This window comes from Bos indicus x Bos taurus, chromosome 4 (genome assembly GCF_003369695.1).
Source record: "Bos indicus x Bos taurus breed Angus x Brahman F1 hybrid chromosome 4, Bos_hybrid_MaternalHap_v2.0, whole genome shotgun sequence".
Classification (NCBI taxonomy): Eukaryota; Metazoa; Chordata; class Mammalia; order Artiodactyla; family Bovidae; genus Bos; species Bos indicus x Bos taurus.
The window spans coordinates 53,431,949-53,459,247 of record NC_040079.1 but is presented as its reverse complement, the minus strand read 5'-3'; the positions used below and the strand labels follow the sequence as shown (position 1 = coordinate 53,459,247).

At 40.6% G+C, this 27,299-nt stretch overlaps 1 protein-coding gene across 6 annotated transcripts in view; it reads right to left on the bottom strand.

The window, feature by feature from the left end:
• The window catches only part of PLEKHA8 (pleckstrin homology domain containing A8), a 108,890-nt gene that overhangs the window by 38,111 nt on the left and 43,480 nt on the right, over positions 1 to 27,299 (bottom strand). For 2 of the 6 annotated variants that reach the window (XM_027539436.1, XM_027539432.1), the window contains exons 11-14: positions 26,892 to 27,022; positions 26,176 to 26,246; positions 14,893 to 14,954; positions 3,624 to 9,429 (exon numbers count right to left, since the gene is read on the bottom strand). In XM_027539436.1, the coding sequence (XP_027395237.1) occupies positions 9,232 to 9,429; positions 14,893 to 14,954; positions 26,176 to 26,246; positions 26,892 to 27,022 (462 nt within the window). In that variant the 3' untranslated portion in view covers positions 3,624 to 9,231. The other 4 variants (XM_027539435.1, XM_027539433.1, XM_027539437.1 and 1 more) reach the window with 4 other exon arrangements.

Genomic DNA, 27,299 nt, shown 5'->3' with positions numbered 1-27,299 from the left:
GTGTTTTTAGTCATTTGTTTGTAAATTCTTTTTAATGACTCAGATGGAAGGACTAAACAGGGTTGAGAACTATGAGCCAGATTTTGCCTTCTGATTGTTCATAATTTGATACACATAAGTACCAGTTACAAAACATTTTATACCTGTATTAACAAAGGCAAAATATTTTTAAAAAACATAAATTATTTATACTCTGAGTGGTCAGAATATTACGTGAGCAGCCAAGGAAGCAGAAGGAATTGAAGATATGTGTATGACTTTGGTTCAAAATATTTTTATCTAACTGGATAACAGAACTAACACACCTGGAGAAAACAGGGAGCACCACTGCAGGTGAGGCCCGACTGCTAAGACAGCTCTGGGGTCCCCCATGGACAGGAAGGCACAGTTGGGCGCTGGGCACACTATTGTGAAGAAGGTGAAGGTCGATTCGGTGAGGGAGGCGGCTACAGTAGTAACTAGTCAAGTTCCCATGTAGTCACACTTCCCATCCTTTTAAAGTTCTAATTTATGCAGTATTATCTAGAAGTGCAGGATGTGTTTAGAGGTGAAATTGATGGTTGGGATTTATTGTGTCTGGATAGTTTCTGAAGAGACTCAATCTGGGTTTTCAGGAAGGGGAAAGGGCATTTCAAATCTGTAAAGGAACCTGAACCATGGCATGGAGTCATCAAGGATCAGGTTTGGAAGACAGTAACAGGTTGAAAGAGCTCAGAATTCAGAGATCAAGGCTGTAGCCACTGGGAGTGTAACAAATTGAGTCAAGAAGTGAGGGAGGAGTTTAGGATGTTTGAATTTCTTGCCTCAGAGACTAGAATAATGGTGGTGTCACTGACTTAGATGACAAAGCTTAAGGAGCAACATCTGGAACTGAGGTTTCAGATGAAGGTAGGGTATCTAAGGGTTGATGATCAGGAGGTAGGTGGGTCTGGATAGGAGCTCCAAGGCCACAATCCATGTGAGCACCCTGCACCTGAAGTGTAATTTCAGGGCTGTCTGCATGGAGGCTGCTCTCTGAAGCCTGGAGATGAGTTAATTTAGCAAGGGAAATGAACTAGGTCTAAATTAGGAAGAACTAGGCAGAGAATCCGGAGAAGGCAATGGCACCCCACTCCAGGAATCTTGCCTGGAAAATCCCAAGGACGGAGGAGCCTGGTAGGCTCCAGTCCATGGGGTCGCTAAGAGTCCGACATGACTGAGTGACTTCACTTTCACTTTTCACTTCCCACTTCCATGCACTGGAGAAGGAAATGGCAACCCACTCCAGTGTTCTTGCCTGGAGAATCCCAGGGATGGGGGAGCCTGGTGGGCTGCCATCTATGGGATCGCAGAGTTGGACACGACTGAAGCGACTTAGCAGCAGTAGCAGCAGGCAGAGAATCATCCATCTCCCCCAGTGACTCACAAAAGCCAGGGGAAGAGATTTGGACAATGAAGCACAAAGGTCAGGGGAATGTCTAAGGTGATCTCATGAAGGCCTCTGAGCCAGGGCCTGACCCTTAAAACATCCAAAAACTTTTCAACAACAACTTGGACTGTCAAGTCAAAGCAAAAAGCCCTCACATTGGTCACACTCAGTGTTTGCATAGAAGTGACAGCCCTGTTCTCTGAGGAAGGAAATGTGTTTACAGAGTAAACCAGTCACTGTGATCTCAATGCTGATGTCAGACCATCAACACTCATCAATTCTTATCAAAGCAAGCCATCCTTGCTCCAAACGCACCTCTCCACTGTGTGCTTCTGGAACGATGGTGATGACAATGGTCAAGATGTGTCTGTGTGAATGGATACAGACACATGTATATGTATGCTCATAAAAAGGGTCTTGGACATCTCTAAGCTACCCATGAGAATGTGAGAATAAAAATATTAACTGTAGGATGGTTCTCTTCCTTGTTGCTCTTTGAGTTTCCTCCACTGCAGCCACTAAGCATAGATCTTGCAAGTGTATTCATGTTCTTGCAGAAGGTAATAAAACAGGTAGAAAACGTACCCATATTCGCAGATTCTGGAAGAATAGGAAGCAGCAGTTGTTGCTTTTCCTCAGCTGGTTCCTAAAATTAGCACAAAGCAGCTTTACTCCCCTGTCTGCTAGAAATCAGGACAGATGTCCAAACATGGTCTCTTGAACCCACCTTGGTTCATCCTCCAGGAAGCTTGTATTGTCATGGTTTCCAAGTACCCCAGCGTGGAGCAGTTGATTCTTCACACTCTCTGAGCATTCTACTCCCAGCAGGTATGGGAGAAGGCAGGAGGTAGTCACCTGGTTATACCACCATCTTTGGCAGAACTGATGCTTATGATAAGAACAAAGCTATTACAAAAAGGCTCCTGGAGTTTTGTAGGGGAATTGCACATAACTTGGAATAAGCAGAACCCACATAAACTGACTTCAGGTCTGGATGGGCATTTCCACTTTACACTGTGAAAATAATGATAGTGGTGGTGGTTCTTCAGTGTATGTTACTTGGGTTTTTGTGGATTTGCCCATATTCGGTGTGGAACAAAGACACACACGTGCTTTTAGATACACCTGCTGAAAGCACTGTAAGCAAAAGGGCTGGGGTCTTATTGTAGAGCCACACAGTTCTCAAGGGGAGGACTTCTGGGGCAGGAGCTAGAAGTGGGAAAGGGAAAGTTGGCCTTCAACAGAGTTTTGCTGGTGCCTGGTGACTATCTAATTCCTCATCCCTGCTTCTAGTGCGCCTGCATCATCCTTTCCTTCCCCATTGGCCTTCTCTTCTCCCTTCTCTTCCACGTGACCCAGCATGGCTACCCCAGCTCAGACTCCACAGGACCCTTTTGCTCCAACACTACCACACTTCGCTGGTTTCTCTCTCTCTGCCTTCAAACCTCCCTGTCCCAATTCTAAACAGCCCAGCTCATGTAAAGAGGTGGCTGGAGAGGAGGCCTCAAGTGGGCACAGGCGGGAAGCTTCCCTGAGGAGGTGGTGTGGACAGGGTTGCACTCCAGTGCCAGCCACATGCACCCATCTATCTGCAGGCATCCTAACATCCACCAGCAAGTATATGAGAGTGAACACCTGACAAGTGCAACCTTACCTTAGCACCAACTGATTTAGACAAAAAGAAGTATCTGCTTTGCATGTAAACTAATTAACCAAACAGCAACTCAAACATTTTGCACAGCAAATTCCTCTCTTTGGTCTGCATTTGTGGTTTCTCTGAAAACAGAATTAAACCAGGCTGAAGAACACAGCCACCTGTGACAGCAGCTGGTCTTTCTAGCCTGCTTAGAATACCCTGGGCAATGCCATTGTAGTGGCCATTTGATGCTTCAAAATTATTTTTTGTTTAGGTCTAAGTGGTTTGTTATAAAGATTTTGGAGCTAGGCTGCCTGAGTGTGTAGCCTGGCTCTACTCATCAGCTGTGGGATCTAAGACCAGGGGATTCCCCAACTGTGCCTCAGTTTTCCCATCTGTAACTTCAGGTTAATAACAGTACTGGCCCTAAAAGCTGATTAGGAGGATTAAGTGAATTAATATCTGTAAAGAGCTTGGGATGATGCCTGGCAAGTAGTATGTGTTCCAGTAAATGATACTTATTACTGGTATATTCACTAAACAAAACCCCACACAAAAATCTTCCAGAGAAGCACTTGATAAAATACTTGAAAAATAAGTTTATTATAACTAATGAATATAAAATCTGACAAATGTTTTCAAATACTTTTGCAAAAAAAGTAAATCCCTCCCTTGTTCCCCCTTCCCACAAAATACAGAGTATGAACTTGGACAGAGTTTTACATGAAACCTAAACATGAAATTCTCATTTATCCAGTTGATCCTTAAAGGCTCCAACACATTATATTCTAAGTAAATGTCCATTAAAATTAAGGAATCAACAAACCACCAGTCACTTTCTTTCTACTGTCATTATGATGCTCACTCAAAATGTTGAAGGACAAGAACAAGTAACATAGGACTGCATGTGACAGATATTCAAAGTGCATGGATCCATGAAATCACAACCAACTGAGATGAGAATACTGGGGGCAGAATTAAACACTGACTTTAAAAAGCAATCCAAGGAAATCTATGTACATAGTAGCCTTTGGCGTCTGGTCTAATGTGTTTCTTCTTTACAGAGACATTATGTTGTCCATTCTATTAACCAGATTAAATCAACCTTAACACATGTCTCATCTGACACAGATTGTCCACAGCCAATTTCACATGAGGTAGTTGGGCTGCTTACTGACATTCTAGTGAAATTGTCATGACACCGGGGACTCACGCATCAAACATGCCACGAGACTGGCTCATTAGCCTTCTGGGAAGCAACAGAATTACTTCCAGATCACCCTTCTTGTCACAACTGACTCCATAATACACCTATAAATAGACACAGATATGTGGGAATCTGTGGATGAGATCAGCTTTGCTAGGGGTACCAACCATCCCAGAGTGGTTTCTGTTTACAAAGTCTGGGAGGAAATACGATCGGACTTTAAAATACATAAAATAGAAAGTCTAGTGCTTAGAACAAGCAAGGTCTCTTTCTTGTGTTCTCACATAGTGTAGCTGAGAACATGTGTTCACTCTGAAAGAGAACTGATTAAAAAGGGTAACCAAAGAATTTGGAAAACTTCTGCTCCGCAGAGTAGTGCTATGTTTTTTCCTTTTGAAATGAAAGGTTATACAGAAACAGTGCAGAAGAAGGATCAATGCTTGTGTCAACTGTACTGCTGAGGGTCACTTCCAAGTGCCCTGAGGCAGCAGTGCGATGAGAAATCGTGCAGATGGCCTCTGTACGCAGGCTACTGCCTGTGCCAGGACAGGTCTGGGGGCATTTCCAGAGGAGGTCCAGTGAACAGTATGCTCATGGAATTGCTGAAAGGACCCTTACACCCTATTAATAGATAAGCAGTCTTAAAATACTATTAGACAGCTAGTGGGGATTTTTATGTCATTATTATGAACCCCTGAGTAAGCAACTGCAGACAATGAAGGGCTGCCCGGAAGCAGAGCGTGTTTCCAGGTAAAGCACTCTACATGCATGTCATAGGGACATGGGTTGCTGTTGACACTGAAGCTCATGTACAGACTCCACCAGATCACAAAGAGCATGGAAGTCAGGCATTCCAAGACAAAACACGTGAGCTCAGCTAACAGAACAATGGCTTAGAATGTACTGTACCCATGAATTCTAAATCTAAAAAAAATTTTAAAGGTTCACTTAAAAAAAAAAGAAATCAAACATGAAGACAGGAAAGCTGAATAATTATTAAAAAAAAAAACAAAAAAAAACAACTAAAATCAGAAGCAAGGGATTCAGAAATGTACCATCATGGAACTAACTTCTACAGTACACGGTCATTTAGTAGGAAAAAAACCTAAGAACAGTTTTCTTCCAGAAAGCTCCCAAAATCGCATCTTGTATTGCTCATAACCCTCTGACTTTCTTTACTGACTTAAATGATATTTCTTCTGATTTTTCACCATCAGATTTGGTTTCTTTAATAAGATACCTCTTGCTTCAGCTCTTTTAGTTTACTTCAAATTTAATAAAGAAAAGTGTAATTTATTTATTGGTCCCTACCACAAGCTTTTCCTACTTAAAAACACTTTTCCGAAAATAGAAAACTAAAAGCATTAACTTTAGGGATGGATATGTGTGTGTGTGTGTGTAATTAATAATAAAAAAGAGAAGACTGCAAATCTTTCCAGCAGCATTTATCTAATAACATATCACTTTTCCTAGATGGTACACACCATATGGTCACCTGCTTCACAGCTATACATTGGGACAGGGGTTCTTTAAGAAGCTCTTGCAGACTAAGAGAGAATGCTTATAGGCTGGGCACCTGACCCTGGCTAGGCCTGTGCCAGATGCTCCACATGTGCTAGAAAGCTGCTGCTGAAGAATGGAGCAAAACAGTTTAAAAAGGGATGGATTTGGTACTCTGATGAGGGCACTATTCACAACAATTAGAAAAGGAGATCCCTCATCATGGAATATGATATTTGGGGAGGATTTATATTCAGAATGACACACAAATAATGATAACAAGGCCCCTGAAGTCACTACTTATTCATCCTAACAAATGCTGCCTTTCAAAGTCAATTTCCTGGGCATAGGTGTGCTCAACATTCCAAGAGCCCCACTTCTAAACTTCCTGTAGAGCTGGATCAAGAGGTGATGAGAAAATCATCTGCACTTCATAGACACAAGGTGGTTTCTTCCCCAAAAGGTACCCCCTCTAACTTAGCATTTTTGCCAAGATTAGATATAATGAATCAAATTTGCTTTCAAAGGAGAAAAAATTGCCATCATTGAAAGGATTTTGTTTTGTTCAGTTAGACAAACACACGTTAATCCCTCCTAAGTGTAAGGCCTGGCTTCTGCCGTGGGAAGAAGTATAGACATGAATGAAATTATATGTATCAAAGTACCTTGTGAGAGATTGTGCAAATGCTACTTATTAGCTTCTAATGATACCTAGAAGACACATTACCTTTTATTTTCCTTCAAGATCTCTCTAAAGGTTAATCTAGAAAGGGAATCCTAAAAATGTTTGAGCAAGGTGATTACTCCACCAACAAACATAATACCATTTTCCCATCTCCTCTGTCAGAATGAAAGAAAGCTTGGAAGCCCCAGGAATCTTGGGAGGATTCTGAAGAGAAAGCCTTAACTCTCTTTTCTCTTTGTCCTCTTCTTAGATAGTAAATGCAAATTAGCACAAATTGTGATTTTAAGTAAAATGGAGAAGCAAATAGTATAGTTCCAGGATAAAGCTCTGACTGTGCCAAGCTTCAGGTCAAACTGAATTTATCATCTAGTATGATGATAGTTCAATTTCCAGAGCTTTATGCATCTCAGGTAAACTTAACATGCTCCAGTAAGGAAAATATCTATTGAAAAACATTACTCCCTTTCTGCAGGGCTGGAAAAGTGTTGAGTAGATAATGTGACTTATTCAAGTTACTCAAGCTTCTCTGATCAAAGATCCCAGATAATATGAAATCTTCTCCAGAAAACTGGATCATATATACCAAGGCAGTACCTATATAAATGTGAAATGGTTATGTTGAGCAGCTTTCTTTTTGTGTGTATTCAGAGCCTTGGTGGAAAATCTGAGGTATATTCCGTGAGCCCACCTCTGCCAGGGACCATAGCAGTTCACCTGAGGTGACAGGAAGCACCAGCATTTGCTCAAAATGGTCATGCTTCACAACACTTACAGTCTCCAGGTAGCCTCCCCACCTGATGGCACAATAGCTGATGTGCATTCACTCAACGTAAAGCAAAGGCAGGTGGCTTTTTCCTTGCCTTTAGGAGGCTCTGTGAAGGGCAGGAAGTCTAAATTATCCCCGAGTCCTGCTATCATGCCCACACTAGCCAGAGAAGGAGATGCACGCTAATTACTTGTGGGAGTGGAGGAGACAACACACATGCCTTGGCAGCTGCCAACAGCAAGTGCTAAAATATGAAAGAATCAATGTCACTTCAGCACTGTTTCTCTCTCCAGCTTTAAAATATCCGATGCTGTTTTTCTAAAGTTTAAGCATTTTCCACAAGTCCTTATTGTGCAGAGTACCCAATTCAATAATTTGAGCTACGTTAACTGCCCACTCGTTTGTTTAAAGACAGACAAAAAGACCAAATCAGTACCCTTCCCCACAGCAACCTCTCACCCAAGGAGAGGGTTCTCTTTGCCCTCGGAGCAGCATCCCCTGGGCCCCTCAAAGGAACACCACTTACAGCCGGGGAGCTAGCTCGTGCTGGACCTTTCCTTCCAGCGACTTTAAGCGAATAGCCTCTGGCACAGAAGGCACCCGTGGCCTCTCTCCCACGCCCACTCCTGGCAGGCTGACTTACTGAGGGACTGAGGCCACAGTCCTGGCATCACATCACACTCTTCGGGTTGTTTCATGAAAGACTTAAAAATCCCACTTTTAAACTGTGACATGGTCCCAAAGCTCTTGAGACAGATAAGCAGCTGCATTTAGCTTGCTCTGCACCATTGGTGATTAAGCCAAGACTGGTCAGAGAGCACATTCGGAACTGCGGCCCCCGGGGACAACACCAAGGTCTGCATGTTCGGTTAAGAAAGCTGCTGAGTAAACTCGCTCCACGTCTCACTCTCCTTTTAACTACTTCACTTCAATGATAGCCTTCTCCTCTTTCCAAGAAAGGATACAAACATTTAGTTCATGCAGAAGACTGGGAATTCCATAAACTAGAATTTAATCTCATAGTTCTTCAACCCTGTTGCACAAGAATACCTTGTAAAACTTATTCAAACTCAAGGTTTATTATCCTGAGTCCTACTCCCACAATTCTGGTTCTTCAGGTCAAGGTAAGGCCTGGGAATTTAATTTTCAAACAAGCTTTCCATGTAATTTTGATGTGGTCCAGGTCACACATGGAAATCACGTGGTTCCTCCATTTAGCAGCTGTGTGACTGAGCCTATCCCTTGACCTCTAAACCTTACTTATGAAGTTTAATAATAATCCCTGAATACCATGGTTTTGCTGTGATGTCCAACTGAGATGATGCAGGGGAAAGTAGGCGGCGAAGGGTGTGTACTGCACAGGGGTCACCTCAGATGACCCACCCACCTCTCCCATACTATCCTCCGGCTCGATGCAAGGCCATACCACTCATCTCTTCAGAGATGGCACTGCTTGGTCACCAGTGTACCGGATGTGTTTAATACACAGGTTCTTCTGGCCCATGGAGCCACAGAGAAGAGAATTCTCTGCAGAACACCTAGGAATAGCAAACTCTACATTTTCAATAGCTTCAACAGAGGGGCTTAACTCCTTGAAAATTTTAGACTAATTCTAAGTTGACTGAAATAATGGCTATGAGTTATAGTCCTTGATACAGAAAATTGCTCATTTTCAGCTTGGGTTTGGGTGGCCCATTAAAACTAAAAGCTAAAAACAAAACATAATACTAACAAATTCATTGTCAAATCTGCTCTTATAACTTGCTGTTCACATCTATATAACAGCTACAATTTGTTTTTCCATGAGGCCTTTTGAACTAAATATATAGCACCTTGATTTTTAAACACACAAAACATACAGCATTGAAAAAATTATATATAAAAGCACTAGGCTTTTCCTTCCCCTCTCCTTTCTCCAAGTAAGAGACTGGAGAGGGCTGGAGCTGCTGCTGGAAATTTAAGTCGGGCAACAAAACACTTTAGCAAACTTTATTCCCTGAAGTGAGGAGGCAGCGCTACCCTGCAGATGTCATACCACCTCGTCAGACTCCAGTCCGTGGACCTCGTATAAAGTGTCCAGTATCGCCAGCTGCTTCTCCATGGCGGGGAGGTAAAGGCTGAGGTCCCTCTGCATCCCAACACTGAAAGCTGCCTTCTGGTGGTCGCCTTCCTTAATGGTTAATGCAGCCACAAAATCTTCATAGGATGGAGCTGCCCTCAGAGCTAACTGCAAAAGAATTGCTCGTGAAAAGCTGCACCATGACATGCTCACTTGCACATTATACTCATGCACAAACACATGCGTGCACACAGTCACACACATACACAGAGCTGAGGCGAGCGAGTGAAAAAACAGGCATGCATTCTTTCAGTTCATGGACTCTTCAATTATGTTTCAAGAACCAAATCACTTTAATGCTTGAAGAAGCACATATCTTCTTGGGCTATCTTGAGGACGAATAATCCCATCAAGTCAGGGAATGGTGAGAGGAGAACAGTTTGAGAAAAGCTCAAACTTTCTCATTCACAGTGATCCAGTCTCTTCCCGTGGAGTGCTAAGAATGACTTGCACGCATGCTGCTTGCACAGTCTTTGTTGGCACATGGCCAGCCTGGCGGAGCAGCTCATCATCCTGTTTATATCTCATCTCCACACACTTTCTTTACCTATGTCCCATTCACCTTTATGTAGAGATTTCCTTTGTATTCGTGAACATTTTCTAAAAATGAAGGGGGTTAACATTTATGGTTTGCTTGCATGCTGATTCTTTAACGTATTTTATCCCAGCTAATCTTTGTAAGAACCCTGTACAATCTATATCCTTTATTTTACATATGGAAATCACACAGCTAATGAGTGCCAGGGCCAGGATCTGAACTTAGGATCATCTCTCTGCTTTTTCAACCACACCACCAACCACACTGCTTCCCTGAAGAAAGATTTCCTAAGCTCCTTACAGCTCCCCTCTCTCTGCAGGCCAACTGTTCCCTAAGCGTCCTGAAATCTGTTCTCTGGCATCTACTAGTTTTGGCTCCCCTGAGCTCTCTGGAGGCTTTTAAAATCTTCAATAGATTGTAAAAAAAATCTTGCAATTGCTTTCTTGAGCTTCCTTATATTGAAAGTCTTTGAGAATCAACCCTCTCCCTTTCTGCAACTGGGGAGTGACTGGCATTATGCAGTGGTTAAAGCACAGCCTCTAGGTGAGGAGACCTGGACTTGAATCCCAACTCTTTTACAGGTTAGCTTGAGGAATTTAAGCAAGGGGGCTAAATTAGAACCTCAGTCTCCTTGTCCGCAGAAGATGACTGGTAGCACTTTCCTTGTTTGAGGGATTAATGGGAATGCAGGATGCGTTTACTCCACTACCTGGCACATCATAAACACTCAAATAATGGTAGGGGTATAAGGGAGAGCAAAGGATGGAGGAAAAGCAACTGCCCAAAAATATCATGAGAGAAAATCTCCCAGAACAGAAGGATATGAGTCTCCAGATTTAAAGACCCAGTCAAATGCTTAGCAAAACGAATGATAAAGACCCAAAAGCAAACATGGTGAAATTTTTGAAGGTGGGGATAAGGAATAGATCCTAAAAGCATCTAGGAGGAGGTGAGGAGCGGTTTACACACATTAGATTTTACAGGTTTTATAGTAGTAACACTGGAAGCTGGAGGACATCAGAGGACTGCCTTCAAAGTTCTGAGAGAAAATTACTATTAACCTTGAATTCTGGTGGTTCACGGTAAAGAATCTGCCTGCAATGCAGGAGACCCGGGTTCAACCCCTGGGTTGGGAAGACCTCCTGGAGGAGGGAATGGCTACCCACTCCACTATTCCTGCCTGGAGAATCCCATGGACAGAGGAGCCTGGTGGGCTACAGTCCACGGGGTCACAAAGAGTTGGACACGACTGAGCAACTTTCACTTTAGAATTCTACACCAGCCAAAGCAACACTCTAGGAAAAAGGGGGAAGAATAAAGACAATTTCAGGCATGCAAGAACTCAAAAATTTACTTCCCTTGCACTCCTTTTTTTTAGGAAGCTACTAGAGTTTGGATATCATCAAAAAAAAGGGATTAGATCAAGAAATAGGAAGTCACAGGACTTGGGAAATAAAATTAAGGTGAGGTGGGGACTCAGTATAGGGAAATTTATGAACAAAAGTTCTAGGACAACAGCAGTACAACAAATCAGACTGGAATAAGAGTTTAGAAAGTTCTAAAAAAAATACAGATAATCCAATACATTTGTAAGTTCAAAATGATGATGATGTGAAAGAATTCATGGTACAGAGAAAAATATAAAACTCATATAAGAAAGAACAAAAAAAGTCATAGAATTTTGGCTCATCATCATCATGTTGACTTGTGATATAATTATACAGGGGAAGTAGAGGCAGAGGAGGGGAAGTAGTGGCAGTAAGGTCTGAGGTGGCAAACTCTAATCTATAACAGAAATCAACATTAATTAAAATGGATAGGGCCACAGAGAAGAGTAAATAGTTTTAGAATTACAGAAGTATTGGAAGAAACAGCCAAAGCATTTGAAAGTTGCAGCCTCTTTTAGAGAGTCTGGGAAGTATGGAACAAACTGCCATTTTTTGTTATATAACCTTTTTGGACTCTGTGATAAAAAGCAAAATAAAACTACGTACGTATATTTACATAAAATAAAAAATGTTTAAAGTTTCTCCAGAGTGGCGCCCACAACAATGCATTTCTCAAAGGTTCCTAGGGAACAATGATGCAGCTGAGTCTATTTGGGAAACAATGACAGAACTCAACTGAAGCGGAAGCCAAAACAGAGAGCCACAGAAAGAGACAGAGCCTAGACTAGACATCAGCTCCACAGACCATAACTGTTTGAAGATAAAAGTCCAATATTTGGCTGTTAAGTAAGTCAGATTCGGTGAGTGTAAAAGATATTTCCCTGAGCAACCAAGATTAGTTAGATCTGCCCCTGATGATTTTAATCAGGACATTAGAAAACTCAATAAACTTCCCGAAGTAGGGATGACTTGGAGAATAACAGGAGAGAGACTGAAAGGAAGCTCCTCTATTAATAATGCTGTTACCAAATGCTCAACAGAATCTATTTTCTTAAAAATCAGCAAATTAAAAAACTCTTGGCAGTAACATCAAGAGTCTTCCAAATGCTCTTTTCCTGTAACTTTGGGTGTTATTACCTCACACCCATGTGTTTCAGGTTTCGTTTATAAGCAGGGAAAATAGGAGAAGCCACTTCAGAGCTATGAGATTAATAACTTTATGTAAGTAAAGCGCCTAAAACAACATCCAGTGCACGGCAAGTGCTCTAAGTTGGGGTTTCAGTTCTTTGCATTAGACATAGCTATTCTACTTCCAGGAATCTATTTTGAGGAAATAACTGTTTTAGTCAAAAATGCATAATAACAGATGCTGTTTCATCTGTAAAAACAAACTTGGAAGCAACTGAAATTTCCAACACAAAGGTTTGGAACAAATAAATTATGGTACCTCTATACTGGGGGAAATATTAGGCAATCCCTAAAAATAAGTGGGGACAACTACAGCTAATACTGCTGCTGGATATAGAGCAAACGTGTGAAAAGAGTAAATTCTAAGAATTCACATCACAAGGAGAAACATTTTTCCTTCTTCCTTTCTTTTCTTTTGTATTTATATAAGATGGATTTAGCTGAACCTATTGTGGTAATCATTTTACAATACATTTAAATCAAACCACCATGCTGTGTGCCTTAAACATACAGTAACATATGTCAGTTATTCCTCAATACAACTAGAAAGTATAAAAACTAAAAAAGTGGAGAAAAACAATACAAAACTATACAACCAGTTAAGTGTCAAAAAAACTTACATGCATGTACAGAGTAAGTATACAAAATTAAGATAATTATACACATAAAATAAAAATATAAATATCTATTAGTAGATATTTATATAAATATACACAATGAAATAGAACAACATTGAAAAGAATATGTTAAATAAATGAAAATAAGAGCAAAGAAGGCAAAACACAAAAATGTTGAAGATGGTTATTATAAAGCAGTGAGACTGTGGACAATTTTAAGTTTTACCCTATTTTTCTATACATTTTATTTTTACAATGAATCTAAATTACTAAATTAGATTAATTACTAAATTACTACATAATCTAAATTATTTAGAAAAATGCTGTAAGTTAAAATGTCCTTTCAAAGACTTATGCTCATGATACATTTTCTGCTATAGCTTCATGCTTGTTGGCAATGTCTCTTGGATCATCAATATTTCAGGATTAAACTCTGCCCTCTCTACTGGAATAACAAATAAAACAAAACTACATTTATTTTTCTTACAAATGAGGCAACTCAATGTTTCCCTGCTTTTCATCTCACCAAGGGAACTTGGGCGTCAGACACCTGCAGGCAATCACAGTATTTACTCAGGGAGATTGACGAATGGAGCAGCATCTTTTGCCTAATTTCTCACTAGCAGTTTCTCAATCATTCTGTCTTCACTGTGGAGAGCTGTGATGTGTGGGATGAGCACCAGCCTTGGAGACAGATTTGGGTTTAGACCTGGGCTCTGCCACTGCCTCACTTTGGGACTGAAATGAACAGTTCTGAACTTGTACAACAGTGGGAGCTAATCCTAAGGATTCCCAAAGATAATGAACACAGAAGTACCTGGCACAGTGTCTGATACATGGTTAAGTGTCCAATAGCCACACGGAAGCTATTATTACGTTATTAAACATCCACTGAAGGTAAATGTGAGCAGTTTGTGGCTACAACTGGTCTGGCTCCTAGTCCAGTGAACAGTAAAATGTTTCATTTTCACTAAAATTTGCTTTCTTCCATAAATTCTTCCCACTTTCTTTACCAGTCTCCTAAGAAATCATGACCTGAACAGTTCTTACTTAGGCAAATTAGTAACAGACTTCATCTGCAAGCTATTTTCAATCCTCTGACATTTCCTATTGTACCACGACATGAGATTCAGCCTTTTCATGGCTGCACATGACTATGGCTGACCTCTCGCCCAACGGAAGAATTACAGAATATTACTGCTGACAGAAAGGGGCCATCTGCTCCAGCTATTTTACAAAGCAGGTAAATTGATCTGTCCACCTGAGAAATATGATTCTCAGGTGTGTGTTCTTCCCAGGTCATGCAAGGAAGGAAGGAAGAATAGGTAACAGGAGCCAACACACACAAATACAAACACTTCCACAAGGGAAATAATTGGGGAAGAAGAGGCTTCCAGTTCTAGCCACTGGCAACCCAGGTCAGTTAATATTCAAAGATACAATTCAGTTGAGGAAAAAAAGACTAACTAAAATCTGAGAATTAACAGGCCTGACCCTGACAGGCAGCAGAGGGAGCTATGGGCTTGAAACCACCCCTGGTTTCCCCTCAGAGCGTGATCTCTAGTCTACACTGACACTCTTTACTACCTCATCCGAAAAGCAGCCACTTCTGAGACAAATCTCAGGGTCCCTGGAACTAGATAAGGTGAAGCACATTCTAAGTCTTTTCTTACTGTTTATTGCCAACATTCCACACAACAGACTTACAGATTTCAATGAAATAAGCAACATTTTGCTCTTATTCTCAAAAACAAAGCAAACAGAAACACCACACACACAAAGCGAAACAAAACACCCTGCTGTGACCATCAGAACATCAGGAGGCAGAAGGCTTGCTTACCGCAAAAACTCCTCGAACGACCCAGCCATGGTGCTGCCTCAATGTTTTACCATATGCGTTATCTTGGAAAGAAGAAATACTCCGTGAGGAACAATTTCATCAGGATTTGATGTGTTATTTGCATCATGTCCTTTCTAATGTACATAGCAGCATATTCCTATAGGCATTAAAAACTGAGGGAAAAAACTTAATTACAAGATTATATACTCCAAAAGTCCTGAGTAGGAAAAACAAGCCTCCAGAGATTTTTTTTAAAAGAAAAATTGAAAAAAAATTTTGATACTTCCACTCTTACCCTGTGTCAATACAGCTGAACGGTGGCTTATTATTATGGTTGGAAAATTCAATACATATAAGGAAGTAAAAAGGGAGGAAAGGATATTGTCATGTGGAGAATATAATTTAAAATACACTATAAAAATAGAAAAATGCAGTTCTTTGAAATGTTGTGTGACCCTGAGCCAGTCCCTTAGCCAACCTCTCTAACCATCTCTTTTCCTCTTTGTAAAATTTTCTCTAAGGTTCTCTTCAATTCTAACATTCTATTCTGGGATGTCATATGTTAGTCCTAGATGTCCCATAACCCTGGATATACAGTGTTAAAGCTAGAACTTTGAAAACTATTATGGAACAGCTTGAAATTATTAAGCTAGATATAAAGTAACCGGTGAGGCTTACTAATAAAAGTCAATTCATATTCTAGACTTTAAAGATAAAAACCTATTTTTTTTTCCCAATGAGTTTTAGGAGATTAAAAAACTTCTATATAGTAATTTTAATTACAAAAAATAATCTCAAGAACAAGATGACTGCATTTTATGCAAGGGATATGTTCCTGAAGGATTTGAATAATTCAATATATTCCAAACTGAAAACTGATTTTTCTACAGGAATAAACATTCTCTCAGGAGGCACAGCTCTATATTACCACAGTGCATTTTTATTTCAATGCTCCATTTTATTTTTTCAGAATCATCTTTAGTGGTCTACAGAGTCCTCACATTCCTAAATTATAGCGCAGAATATCATGGGGGTTGTTTGACCCTCTTTATCATGTTTTACCACATCTACATTTTATTCCAAACTTGTTTGTTTTCATGGGCTAGTTTCAGCACTAGTACAAGCACCATCGCCATTTAATCAATGCTTGGGTGACACTATAATAGGATACAAAGACATTTTAAATTGTAACAAGAGCAGAGGTTAAAATAATGACAACAACAACAAAAAAGACCTAGACACCAAAACCACAACCACAAGTTCCTATGCAGCAAAACACAGTGTGGCTCACAGAACTGCCAGATGACATCAGGTATCTGCATCTTACTGAGCAACACAGCCAGGCCGCATAGCTGCAAGCTTTACAATTAATTTGAGCCCTCTAGCTTTGAAATGATGTAATTCTTGTCAATGTTTATTGTTAAAATTTGGGTGAGGCTTCATTAATACTTTTAGGATCAGTTCAGTTCAATCTCTCATTCATGTCCAACTCTTTGCAATCCCATGGACTGCAGCATGCCAGGCTTCCCTGTCCATCACCAACTCCTGGAGCTTGCTCAAACTCACATCCATCAAGTCGGTGATGCCATCCAACCATCTGATTCACTGTCGTCCCCTTCTCCTCCTGCCTTCAATCTTTCCCAGCACCAGGGTCTTTTCCAGTAAGTCAGTTCTCCACATCAGGTGGCTAAAGTATTGGAGTTTCAGCTTCAGGATCAGTCCTTCCAATGAATATTCAGGACTGATTTCCTTTAGGATGGACTGGTTGGATCTCCATGCAGTCCAAGGGACTCTCAAGAGTCTCCTCCAACACCACAGTTCAAATGCATCAATTCTTCAGTGCTTAGCTTTCTTTATAGTCTAACTCTCATATCCATACATGACTACTGGAAAACTCATAGCTTTGACCAGACGAACCTTTGTCAGCAAAGTAATGTCTCTGCTTTTCAATACACTGTCTAGGTTGGTCATAGCTTTTATTTCAAGGAGCAAGGGTCTTTTAATTTCATGGCTATAGTCACCATCTGCAGTGATTTTGGACCCCAAGAAAATAAAGTCTACCACTATTTCCATCTATTTCTGCTTTATTGACTATGCCAAAGCCTTTGACTGTGTAGATCACAATAAACTGTGGAAAATTCTGAAAGAGATGGGCATATCACATCACCTGACTTGCCTCTTGAGAAACCTATATGCAGGTCAAGAAGCAACAGTTAGAACTGGACATGGAACAAAGAGTATGTCAAGGCTGTATATTGCCACCCTGCTTATTTACCTTATATGCAGAGTAAGTACATCATGAGAAATGCTGGGCTGGATGAAGCACAAGCTGGAATCAAGATCACCAGGAGAAGTATCAATAACCTCAGATATGCACATGACACCACCCTTATGGCAGAAAGCGAAGGAGCCTCTTGAGAGTGAAAGAGGAAAGTGAAAAAGTTGGCTTAAAGCTCAACATACAGAAAACTAAGATCATGGCATCCAGTCCCATCACTTCATGGCAAATAGATGGGGAAACAGTGGAAACAGTGGCTGACTTTATTTTGGGGGGCTCCAAAATCACTGCAGATGGTGATCGCAGCCATAAAATTAAAAGACACTTAACTCCTCGGAAGCAAAGTTATGACCAATCCAGACAGCATATTAAAAAGCAGAGACATTACTTTGCCAACAAAGGTCTGTCTAGTCAAGGCTATGGTTTTTCCAGTAGTCATGTATGGATGTGAGAGTTGGACTGTAAAGAAAGCTGAGCACCGAAGAATTGATGCTTTTGAACTGTGGTGTTGGAGAAGACTCTTGAGAGTCCCTTGGACTGCAAGGAGATCTAACCAGTCCATCCTAAAGGAGATCAGTCCTGGGTGTTCATTGGAAGGACTCATGTTGAAGCTGAAACTCCAATACTTTGGCTACCTGATGTGAAGAGCTGACTCATTGGAAAAGACCCCAATGCTGGGAAAGATTGAGGGCAGGAGGTGAAGGGGATGAAATAGGATGAGATGGCTGGATGGCATCACCGACTCAATGGACATGAGTTTGGGTAAACTCCAGGAGTTGGTGATGGACAGGGAGGCCTGGCATGCTGCAGTCCATGGGGTCGCAAAGAGTTGGACACGGCTGAGCCACTGAACTAAACTGAACTATTTCCACTGGTTACCCATCTATTTGCTATGAAGTGATGGGACCCGATGCCACGATCTTTGTTTTTGAATGTTGAGCTTTAAGCCAACTTTTTCACTCTCCTCTTTCACTTTCATCAAGAGGTTCTTCAGTCCCTCTTCGCTTTCTGCCATAAGGGTGGTGTCATCTGCATATTTGAGGTTATTGATATTTCTCCTGGTAATCTTGATTCCAGCTTGTGCTTCATCCAAGCTAGCATTTCACATGATGTACTCTGCATATACGTTAAATAAGCAGGGTGACAGCCTTGACGTACTCCTTTCTCAATTTGGAACCAGTCTGTTATTCTATGTCTGGATCTAACTGTTGCTTCTTGACCTGCATGCAGATTTCTCAGGAGACAGGTCAGATGGTCTGGTATTCCCATCTCTTGAATTTTCCACAGTTTGTTGTGATCCACACAGTCAAAAGCTTTAGCGTAGTCAATAAAGTAGAAGCATATGTATTCCTGGAACTCTCTTGCTTTTTCAATGATACTACAGATGTTGGCAATTTGATCTCTGGTTGCTCGGCCTTTTCTAAATCCAGCTTGAACATCAGGAAGTTCTCGGTTCACGTACTGTTGAAGTCTGGCTTGGAGAATTTTGAGCATCACTTTACTGGTGTGTGAGATGAGTGCAATTGTGAGTAGTCTGAGCATTGTTTGGCATTGCCTTTCTTTGGGATTGGAATGAAAACTGACCTTTTCCAGTCCTGTGGCCACTGCTGAGGTTTCCAAATTTGCTGTCATACCGAGTGCAGCACTTTCACAGCATCATCTTTCAGGACTTGGAATAGCTCAACTGGAATTCCATCACCTCCACTAGCTTTGTTCATAGTGATGCTTCCTAAGGCGCACTTGATTTTGGACTCCAGGTTGTCTGGCTCTAGGTGAGTGACCACACCATTGTGGTTATCTGGGTCATTAAGATCTTTTTTGTACAGTTCTTCTGTGTATTCTTGCCACCTTTTCATAATATCTTCTGCTTCTGTTACGTCCATACCATTTCTGTCCTTTACTGTGCCCATCTTTATGTTCCCTTTTCATTCATTCAAAAGGGAACTTTTGGCATACCTTACTACAATTCTACACAATTCAAGATTGCATAAAATACATTATATTTTCTATGAAATAAGACTGTACATTTGAATTCTAACAGCAGATTTCCCTGGCTATCTAAAGTTTTAGGAATGGGTTGAAATGCCAGCATCCAGTATTGCAAAGCTAAAGAAGAAATGATAAAAAAAATCAGTAAATTCAAGTGTAGAAGAGCTCTTAGAGAGAGCCTAAAGGAGAAATCAAGAGTAAATTCCATTTTTTTCTTAGGAGAAGAGTCTGAGTAAGCTAGGGCATTGTCAAAGATACAAGTCTTCAATGTAAGTCACACTTCAATGTAAGTCACCTATCTGATTCTCTAAGGGGACAGGTGTTATCAGAGACATTTTAGATGGTACATAAGACCTTAGTGAAGAAAGGGCTGTTAGCGGACAAAGCGTACACGTGCAGATGGGCAGGAAATACTAGGCACAGCCTCTGGGGTAAATCAGCAAGAAAATCAACTTTCCAACCATCTACGGAGCCATCTGAGCTGGTAAGATAGTGTACAGGTCCATGGAAAACATCCAGAGGTGAGTCACAGAGGTATAGTGGGAAAACCATATTTCTTGTGATCCTCATCCATGTAAGCTATTAAATACCATTAGAAATTAGCAGATGAAATTCAGTGCCATTACAATCTGCTCATGGACAGTCACAATGGAACAGCTGCTCCATCAATAAGAACTTAGTGTGCGCCTATCGCACGCCCTTTACTGTCCAAGGCAGCATGGATCTCCGGGTGATTTAAACTAAGTCCCCTATCCTCAGGAAGTTCATGGGCTTTTAAGAGAACCAGCGTTTAACAAAGCATTATTATGTAAATTGCCAACTGCTGTAACAGACATCTGTATCTAGTACTACAGGAAAGGAGAGAGGTGAATCCAGCCTGGGAGAATATGGACAGAGAGAATTCTCCAGAGGACTCTCAAAGGCTGGCTAGGGCAGAGAGGAGGGTGGTGGCTGGAGTTGCAGATGGAGGAAGCTACATGGAGATGGTGGCAGGAAGGGAGAACCATTCACTAGGGCTGCAGATATTGGGGATGGGACCAAACTGGGAGGAACTTTTAATGCCATGTCAAGGGTTCTGAACTTCCCATCTGAGGCGCAGTAGTAGTTTAAAAAGGTATAAAACTTACCTTTTTTTTTTTTTCTGATTTCAAAAATAATGTGTTCATTGTTAAAAATATGGAAAATGTAAAAAGGGAAGAACTAAAGAGATACATAATCATGCCTCCCAGAGATAACCACATAGGGCATTCTAGAGGTATATTCTTTTAAGTCTTCTTTCCTATACAGATAGTATTACTTTCTTCTACTAATAGCCATGATCATTCTAATTTGGAATTGTGGTGGGGAAGTAAAGAGAAACTCACTTTTCTTTACAGTATGTAGCAAACACAGGTGCCTCCTGGCCTGGCCTTTGAGCCTCCAGCTCGAGCTCACCTGGCAGCCAAACTGCCTGTTTACAAGGGCTCTGGATCCAGTACTTCTCCAACCCAGGGGCTTTATACCTTTCCCACCCTTCGCCAGTGAAGGCAACTGCTCAAAAAGGCCCAGAAATCTTTCTCCACGCCCCCTTCTATGGGAAAGCAAGAAAACAAGGATGTGGTGAGTCCAAGTAAGAGGGGCAGCCTGGTCTAAGGAAGAGAGAGCTTCTCCAGCAGCACTCTCTCTGTATCCCACCTGGTCCTTCTAGAGGAGGCAGCTGTTCTTTGCTGTGCCTGCATCTTGCCAAGAGAAGAGTTCCACTGGGCAAAACACCAGCCAGGCAGTCTAACAGGAGAAGAGGGAAGCAGAGAATTTCGGCTGGGTCCTGAAAACAGGCCTAGGAAGACCACTTCTGCAATTGAAAACCAACAAATAAAACTCACAAAAGAAAAAGACTTGACCAAAGTCCTTAGGTGACTTCTAGGGCTGCACATATCCCTGCCACGTGAGGATGCATTAAATTAGGATGAAGTCTGTAAGCCTGACCTATTTTGGTTACCTAGAGAAGATTAGAAAATGAAATACATTAATCTTCACTGAACTACCCATTCATTATCATAATGCATGTTCTATAATCTTGAAGTATTTTTGGCCTCTGAAAGACATAAATGATTCCCTTCCTCCAGTTCTTTTAAATGTGTCAGTTCCTTAGAAACCGAATCAAAATTTCTGAGTAGGAAGCACTGACAATCACCTTGCCCAATTCTTTTTTTTTTATGGATGAAAAAAACAGAAGACCCAGAGAGATAGTTACCTGCCCAAGGTCACAAAACTAAAAGCAATGAGAACTTAGGGCATTCCTGTCACATTAAAGCATTCTGACAAAACTGATGTTTATTTTTTGTGATAAAACAAAATAATGAAAATGAAAAATGTGCCTTTTCCCAGCCATATCTTGCAAAAAATCGGAACCTTATTCTATTTATGCAAACAACACTGATCTGATTTTTTTTAATGGTTAGTCAAAACCTTTCTACGAAGTATTTAGAAATGATGCCTCAACCTATTACAGCATCTGAGTACCAACAACCTTTCCATTACTGCTGATGGACAGCTATTCTGTCCAGAAGCAGAATGCATGAGAGTGTTTATCTATAACTAGTAAGGACTTACAAAGTTACTTTGGGTTGTACAGAGGACAAAGGAGAAATACAAATCCAAGTTTTAAGATAGAGCTTGAGAAGCAGACAAGTAAAGGCAGGAAGCGTGAAAGCAATCATTCACTGAACTCAGGAAACATGAATTATCTCAGTTCTGCAAATGAGCTAAATCAGGAAGTCCTCAGACAAGAATCATGAACGAAGAAAGGTTTGAAAGTGAATAAGCAGTAAATAAATCTGAATATACCGAGTGAAAAAGGAATAGTGTGTATCATGTAAAACCATGTTTGTGAGTTTAAAACATGCAATATATTATACATACTGTTTATGGATACATAAATATATAGTAAATCTATAAAAACATTTATAATAAACTACAAATTCTGGATGAAGATCTTCTCTGGAAGTAATGGGGTCATGAGGTAGTAGGTGGAATTGTGTTTATATATTTGGCCAAATGATAAATATTCGATATAATTTAAATGGGCTTTCCAGGTGGCACAGCGGTAAAGAATCCGCTTGCCAAGCAGAAGACACAGGAGTCATGGTTCGATCCCTGGGTTGGAAAGACATCCTGGAGTAGGAAATGGCAACCTGCTCCAGTATTCTCACCTGGAAAATTCCAGGGACAGAGGAGCCTGGCTGGCTACAGGCCATGGGGTCGCAAAGAGTTGAACGCAATTGAGCACACACACCAAAAGACCTACTACTAGGAAAACCCCCAAATTCTTTACAGTGACTAAGTTTCAGGCAAAATGAATAGTGTGGAGAAAAGCTAACTCAATAACCAGTTGACAGAGATGAAACAAGTACCCAAAGATTTCCTTTGTTACCTTCAGGCACCATGGAGATGAAAACTTGTACTGTAAGCCAGTTCTGCCATTAGAGCACATGCTGTGAATAGTTCTGAAGATGGCATGACTTCATTCACATGTCCCATACTTTCAGAACAGTTAGGTCAAGTTACGATTTGATGTCAAATATCTAATTACAAGTTCTGATTTTCTCTCTCTTGTATAGCTCTCCTTATTTGTGAAAGCCTTTTATATTAACTATATAACTGAGTGTCCTTTAATTTTTTTTTTTCCTATTCTGTGCTAGAGATCTTGGTTAGGTTAATGTTTATCTGACATTTATGAAATCATTTGGAGGTGAGGGATGTGGCAATATGCTATCCTGCTGAGGGAGTAGTGCAGAGCATGTAACATTTAGTACAATGGTGCATGAAATGGCAGAGCAACTTTTCTTCCTTTCACTTACAAGGATGCTTTCTGAAGCCTCTTTTTGATGTGGCATCTGTGAATGGAGGGGCTCAGCTACAAGGTGTATCGTTAAACACATTTGCTTTGTGTACCCAACTCTTTCCTTAGAATGATCTCTAGAAAATATCAGAGGACACTGGAGTTCAGAACAGTTCTTGGCATGAGACCACCCAAAACATTCCACTCTGATCATCATTATGGGGGATCCAAGAGATGGCTCAAATGCAAAAGGAGGCAGTGTAAAACTGACGGCCTCCTTCCAGATGCTGAAAATTCATTCTACGTCATACAACTGCAGCAATACAATGACTATACATGCATTTTCCAGAAACTTAATAGATGTCACTACTTTCATTTTGTCATTTCCAACTTTTACATATCATAAGCCATTAAGACTATGCAAGTTTTATGAGCATTTACCTCAAAACCTGTCTCAAGCAATGGATTTCAAATTTGGGAGTATCATCAAGGTTTATCCTTAATTTATCCCCACTAATTGTCCTGCTGTTCCTAGGTAAGGAAAAATGTTCAGGCATTGGATAACCAGTCCATTATCATGAAAAGGAGGCAAAATTAACTGATACTATGGGTAACTAATTTCAGTACTTTTACTCCTGCTTATTTAATAATCATTTAGAGGCAGTCAAAATTCCCAAATAACCAAATGTAGCCTAGCAACAAGTAAGCGTCAACATTCCAGCTCTGGATGAATGGGTTTCAAATTCTAGCATGGATTAGAATCACTTAAATGACTTGGGATCACACGCACTGTTGGGTCCCATCTCAGGAGTTTCTGAGTCAGCAGGTGTCAGGTGGGACCCAGTAGTCTGCAATTCTAATAAGTTTTCAGATGCTGCCGTCCTTGGACCACTCTGAGATCCACTGATCTGGATCTGAGACCCTAGGGAAAGTACTTATCTTCTCTAAAGTTTAGTTTATCACTGTAAAAGGGGAGTACTTAGATTAAATAAGATGTTTATAGAGAACCTTGTGTCATGCCAACACTGAGTGCTCTATAAATGGTACCTGTTATTACAATAACTCAAATTCAATTTTAGAATGAAAAAATGTATGCTAATGTGCTTATATATGTCATATAAATTACACATACCCACTCTTTAACCTATATACCCAAACCACCTCATTTTAGACAAAGGTTCTACTTATAAGGGCTATTATTTCAAAAAGAAGAAATATGCATCAAGGAGCCTATTGGTTCTGAGTAGTTAATGTGTAACATTTCTTATAAAGCTCTATTTGTTTGTACAAAGCTTGTTGTGTCTGTGTTCAGAAGGGAGGGGGCAGTTAGGGGAGCTTTCTCCCTCCATGTTGAACAGCAGCAGGAAACTAGGAATCCCTGTAAGCAAAGATGGTTTAAATCATGAAAACCTCTGAAATAATCCTAAGCATCAGGATGAAAATCTCCAAGTTTACAGTCCCCCTTTCCTTTGCACTAAAAGTAGTCCAGCAGGGAAGAGAAAAAAGGAAAAGTTGAGACTGGCTGTGATTATTTCGGCTTTGAAGCAGCATTTACCCTTCAAGTCTCCTCTCTCTTCACAAAGTCAACATCTCTGGGCTCAGTCTCCAAATAAAGTAAAAGGTAGGGGAAAAACAGGGATGGGGCAAGGCAGAAATGGTGTATCTTCAACTTCCTCTCGACCTCCAAGGTAAGCAGCTGGGTTCTCCTCTATCCTAGCTCCAACAGAGGGGTAATGAGATGAGCATCCCGCACTGCCCCTCACACAGCCAGCAATCACAAAGCAGTAGCATTCTGTGACAAGCAGAGTGCACCCCCAGGCACCCAGTGCTGAACCCCGTATCGTCTGCATTTTCTTGCAGGTGGAAGTGGTGGCATCTTCCTTCCAGTGTGAAATTTCCATACTAAGAAGTCAGTCTGGAGGGAAATTTAGGGCTTAGCAACTGAGCTTTGTAAACTTTCCATTTCTGATTTGGGACAAATAAGCCCCATTTTCTGGTAGGTTATTAACTGTGCATATGTCATGATGATGAGAATACAAACAGCAATAGAGTTAACCTCTGTAAGTACTTACTGGGCTTCCCTGGTGGCTCAGATGGTAAAGCACCTGTATGCAATGCTGGAGACCCAGGTTCGATCCCTGGGTTGGGAAGATCCTCTGAAGAAAAAAATGGCAGCCCACTCCAGTACTCTTGCCTAGAAAATCCCATGGACGGAGGAGCCTGGTAGGCTACAGTCCACGGGGTCGCAAAGAGTCGGACAGGACTGAGAGACTTCACTTTCACTTTCAAATGCTTACTATATGCCAAATTTCTAATCTTTTCACATGCATAAACCTACTTAATCTTTACAATAATCTTATTAGGGAAATCAAATCATCATTCTCATTTTACAGATGAGGAAGCTGAGGCACAGAAAAGTAAATTGCCTAAGGGCACAACACTACCAGAAAGTCCATGATTTTAATCACTCCACAAAGTCATAAAATTTGATAGATACTGGATGGGGGTCCTAATTGTCATGGTGAATATACTTTTAGTACTGAAATCAGGACACACAGTGGACAATATAATTGGTACTGTCTTCGAAATTCAAGGATGAATGAGAAGCCCCAAAATGCAGGTAGCTCAGGGATGGTGGAGAAGACCTTTTGTGGGAAAACTGAAGACCCTGGACACAGCAACCCCAAATTGACCCTGCTCCAGATCCCTTGTGGTCTTAGCAAGTCTTTTAATCTTTCAGAATTTCTATAACCTGACCTGTAAAAACAGACTGATATTAGGATTAAGTTATCTAAATTTTTTATACAATGTTACAGAAATATCAGCTTTATATTGTTTCATGGCACATCAGCAAGTTTCCAGGCAGGAAAGCCTGGGAAAATTATGTAAGGCTCATGACACATAAGGATTTATTTAAGAAGAACTAACTTCTTTAAAGTATTAGGTTTTCCTATTAAAAGATGGCTCTCTATTAATTTAGCTCTTCTTTAAGATAAACTGATTTTTAATAAATTAGATGTAAATTAGCAGGTCACTATCTCATGGGTTCTTTTTTAACAAAGCACATAAGAAACAATAATAATGAAACAGAAAAGAAACAAAATCAAATCTTGAAAAGCACACCCTGTCTCCTCCTCCAGGGGTCTCCATTCCACATCCGGGTCAATTAATCAATCAAAATGTAAAGAACACTTACTCAGGGCTGTCTGGATGTCCTTTTCTCCATTTTTCACTTCAGTCAAAAATCCTTTCAAAAATTTGAGACCTCTAAAACAAAAAAGAGGAGGAAACATTATTTCCAAAGTTCACTTATATTGAATGGGTATGAAAAAATGGCAGACATAAGCTTCTTTTTCAACAGTATCTTGGGCACAGCAATAAACAGATCAAGTCACATGGCTGTCCTTTCTGTTTCTTCCCTGTGATTTCCCTTTAGCTTGCTCTAGATCATTCTTATCTGAAATACCTAAACAGTGGTTTTCAAAATGTGGTCCCAAGACCAGCAACTTCAGCATCATCTGGAAACTAGCCAGTAATGCAAATTTCAGGGCCCCACTCCAGACTTGCTGAATCAGAAACTGGGTTTTGGGTGGGGCAATCTCTGTTTTTTTCAATAAGCTCTCCAGGTGATTCTGATGCTGCTACAGTTTGTGATCCACTGACTTAAAGACAAATGAATCAGCTTTACTGTCCTTTATGATTCCTATCTTATATATTCTATTAATATAAACAATGTTTTATCACTATCAAGACAGAGGCAAAAAAAAAAGTTGGCGTTCTATTCATCAGGCCTTCTGTACAATTGCGTTACAGCCTTCACTTAGAAGTAGCCTCCTTCACCTAACAATTTTATTGCAGGTAACATTTCAACTTGACTAGATTTCACCTGCTGCCCCACCCTGGCCACCTCACCTCTTCAGCCACAGGAGGGCTTCCGTAGCTGAGTTCCTAACCTGGGCTACATCGGCCTCCACTTCGTGTAGCACAATCTTCTGGAGTGTGGTAAACTCTTCTTTGTTGGTGATATACTTCTGGTTTACTTTCTGCAGGAAAAGCAGAGAAATAAGTAGAAATAAGTTAAAAGTGCTAAAGCTATCAAGCAAGTCTGTTTACTTAAGTTTGTTAAGCAGGCCTCTAAGAAATTAAAATAAATTAAGCCTCTATTACCTTCTTCTTTATGTTTTCCAAGTAATCTGTTTTATTTGTTTGAGAATTCTTATTGGGTTTAACCCAGATTTAAATAGTTAGTTTGAGGGTTTTAAGGCACTGTTTTTAAAGAACTTTTTTTTCCTGTGAGAAGCTCTTACAGCTGGCCTATGC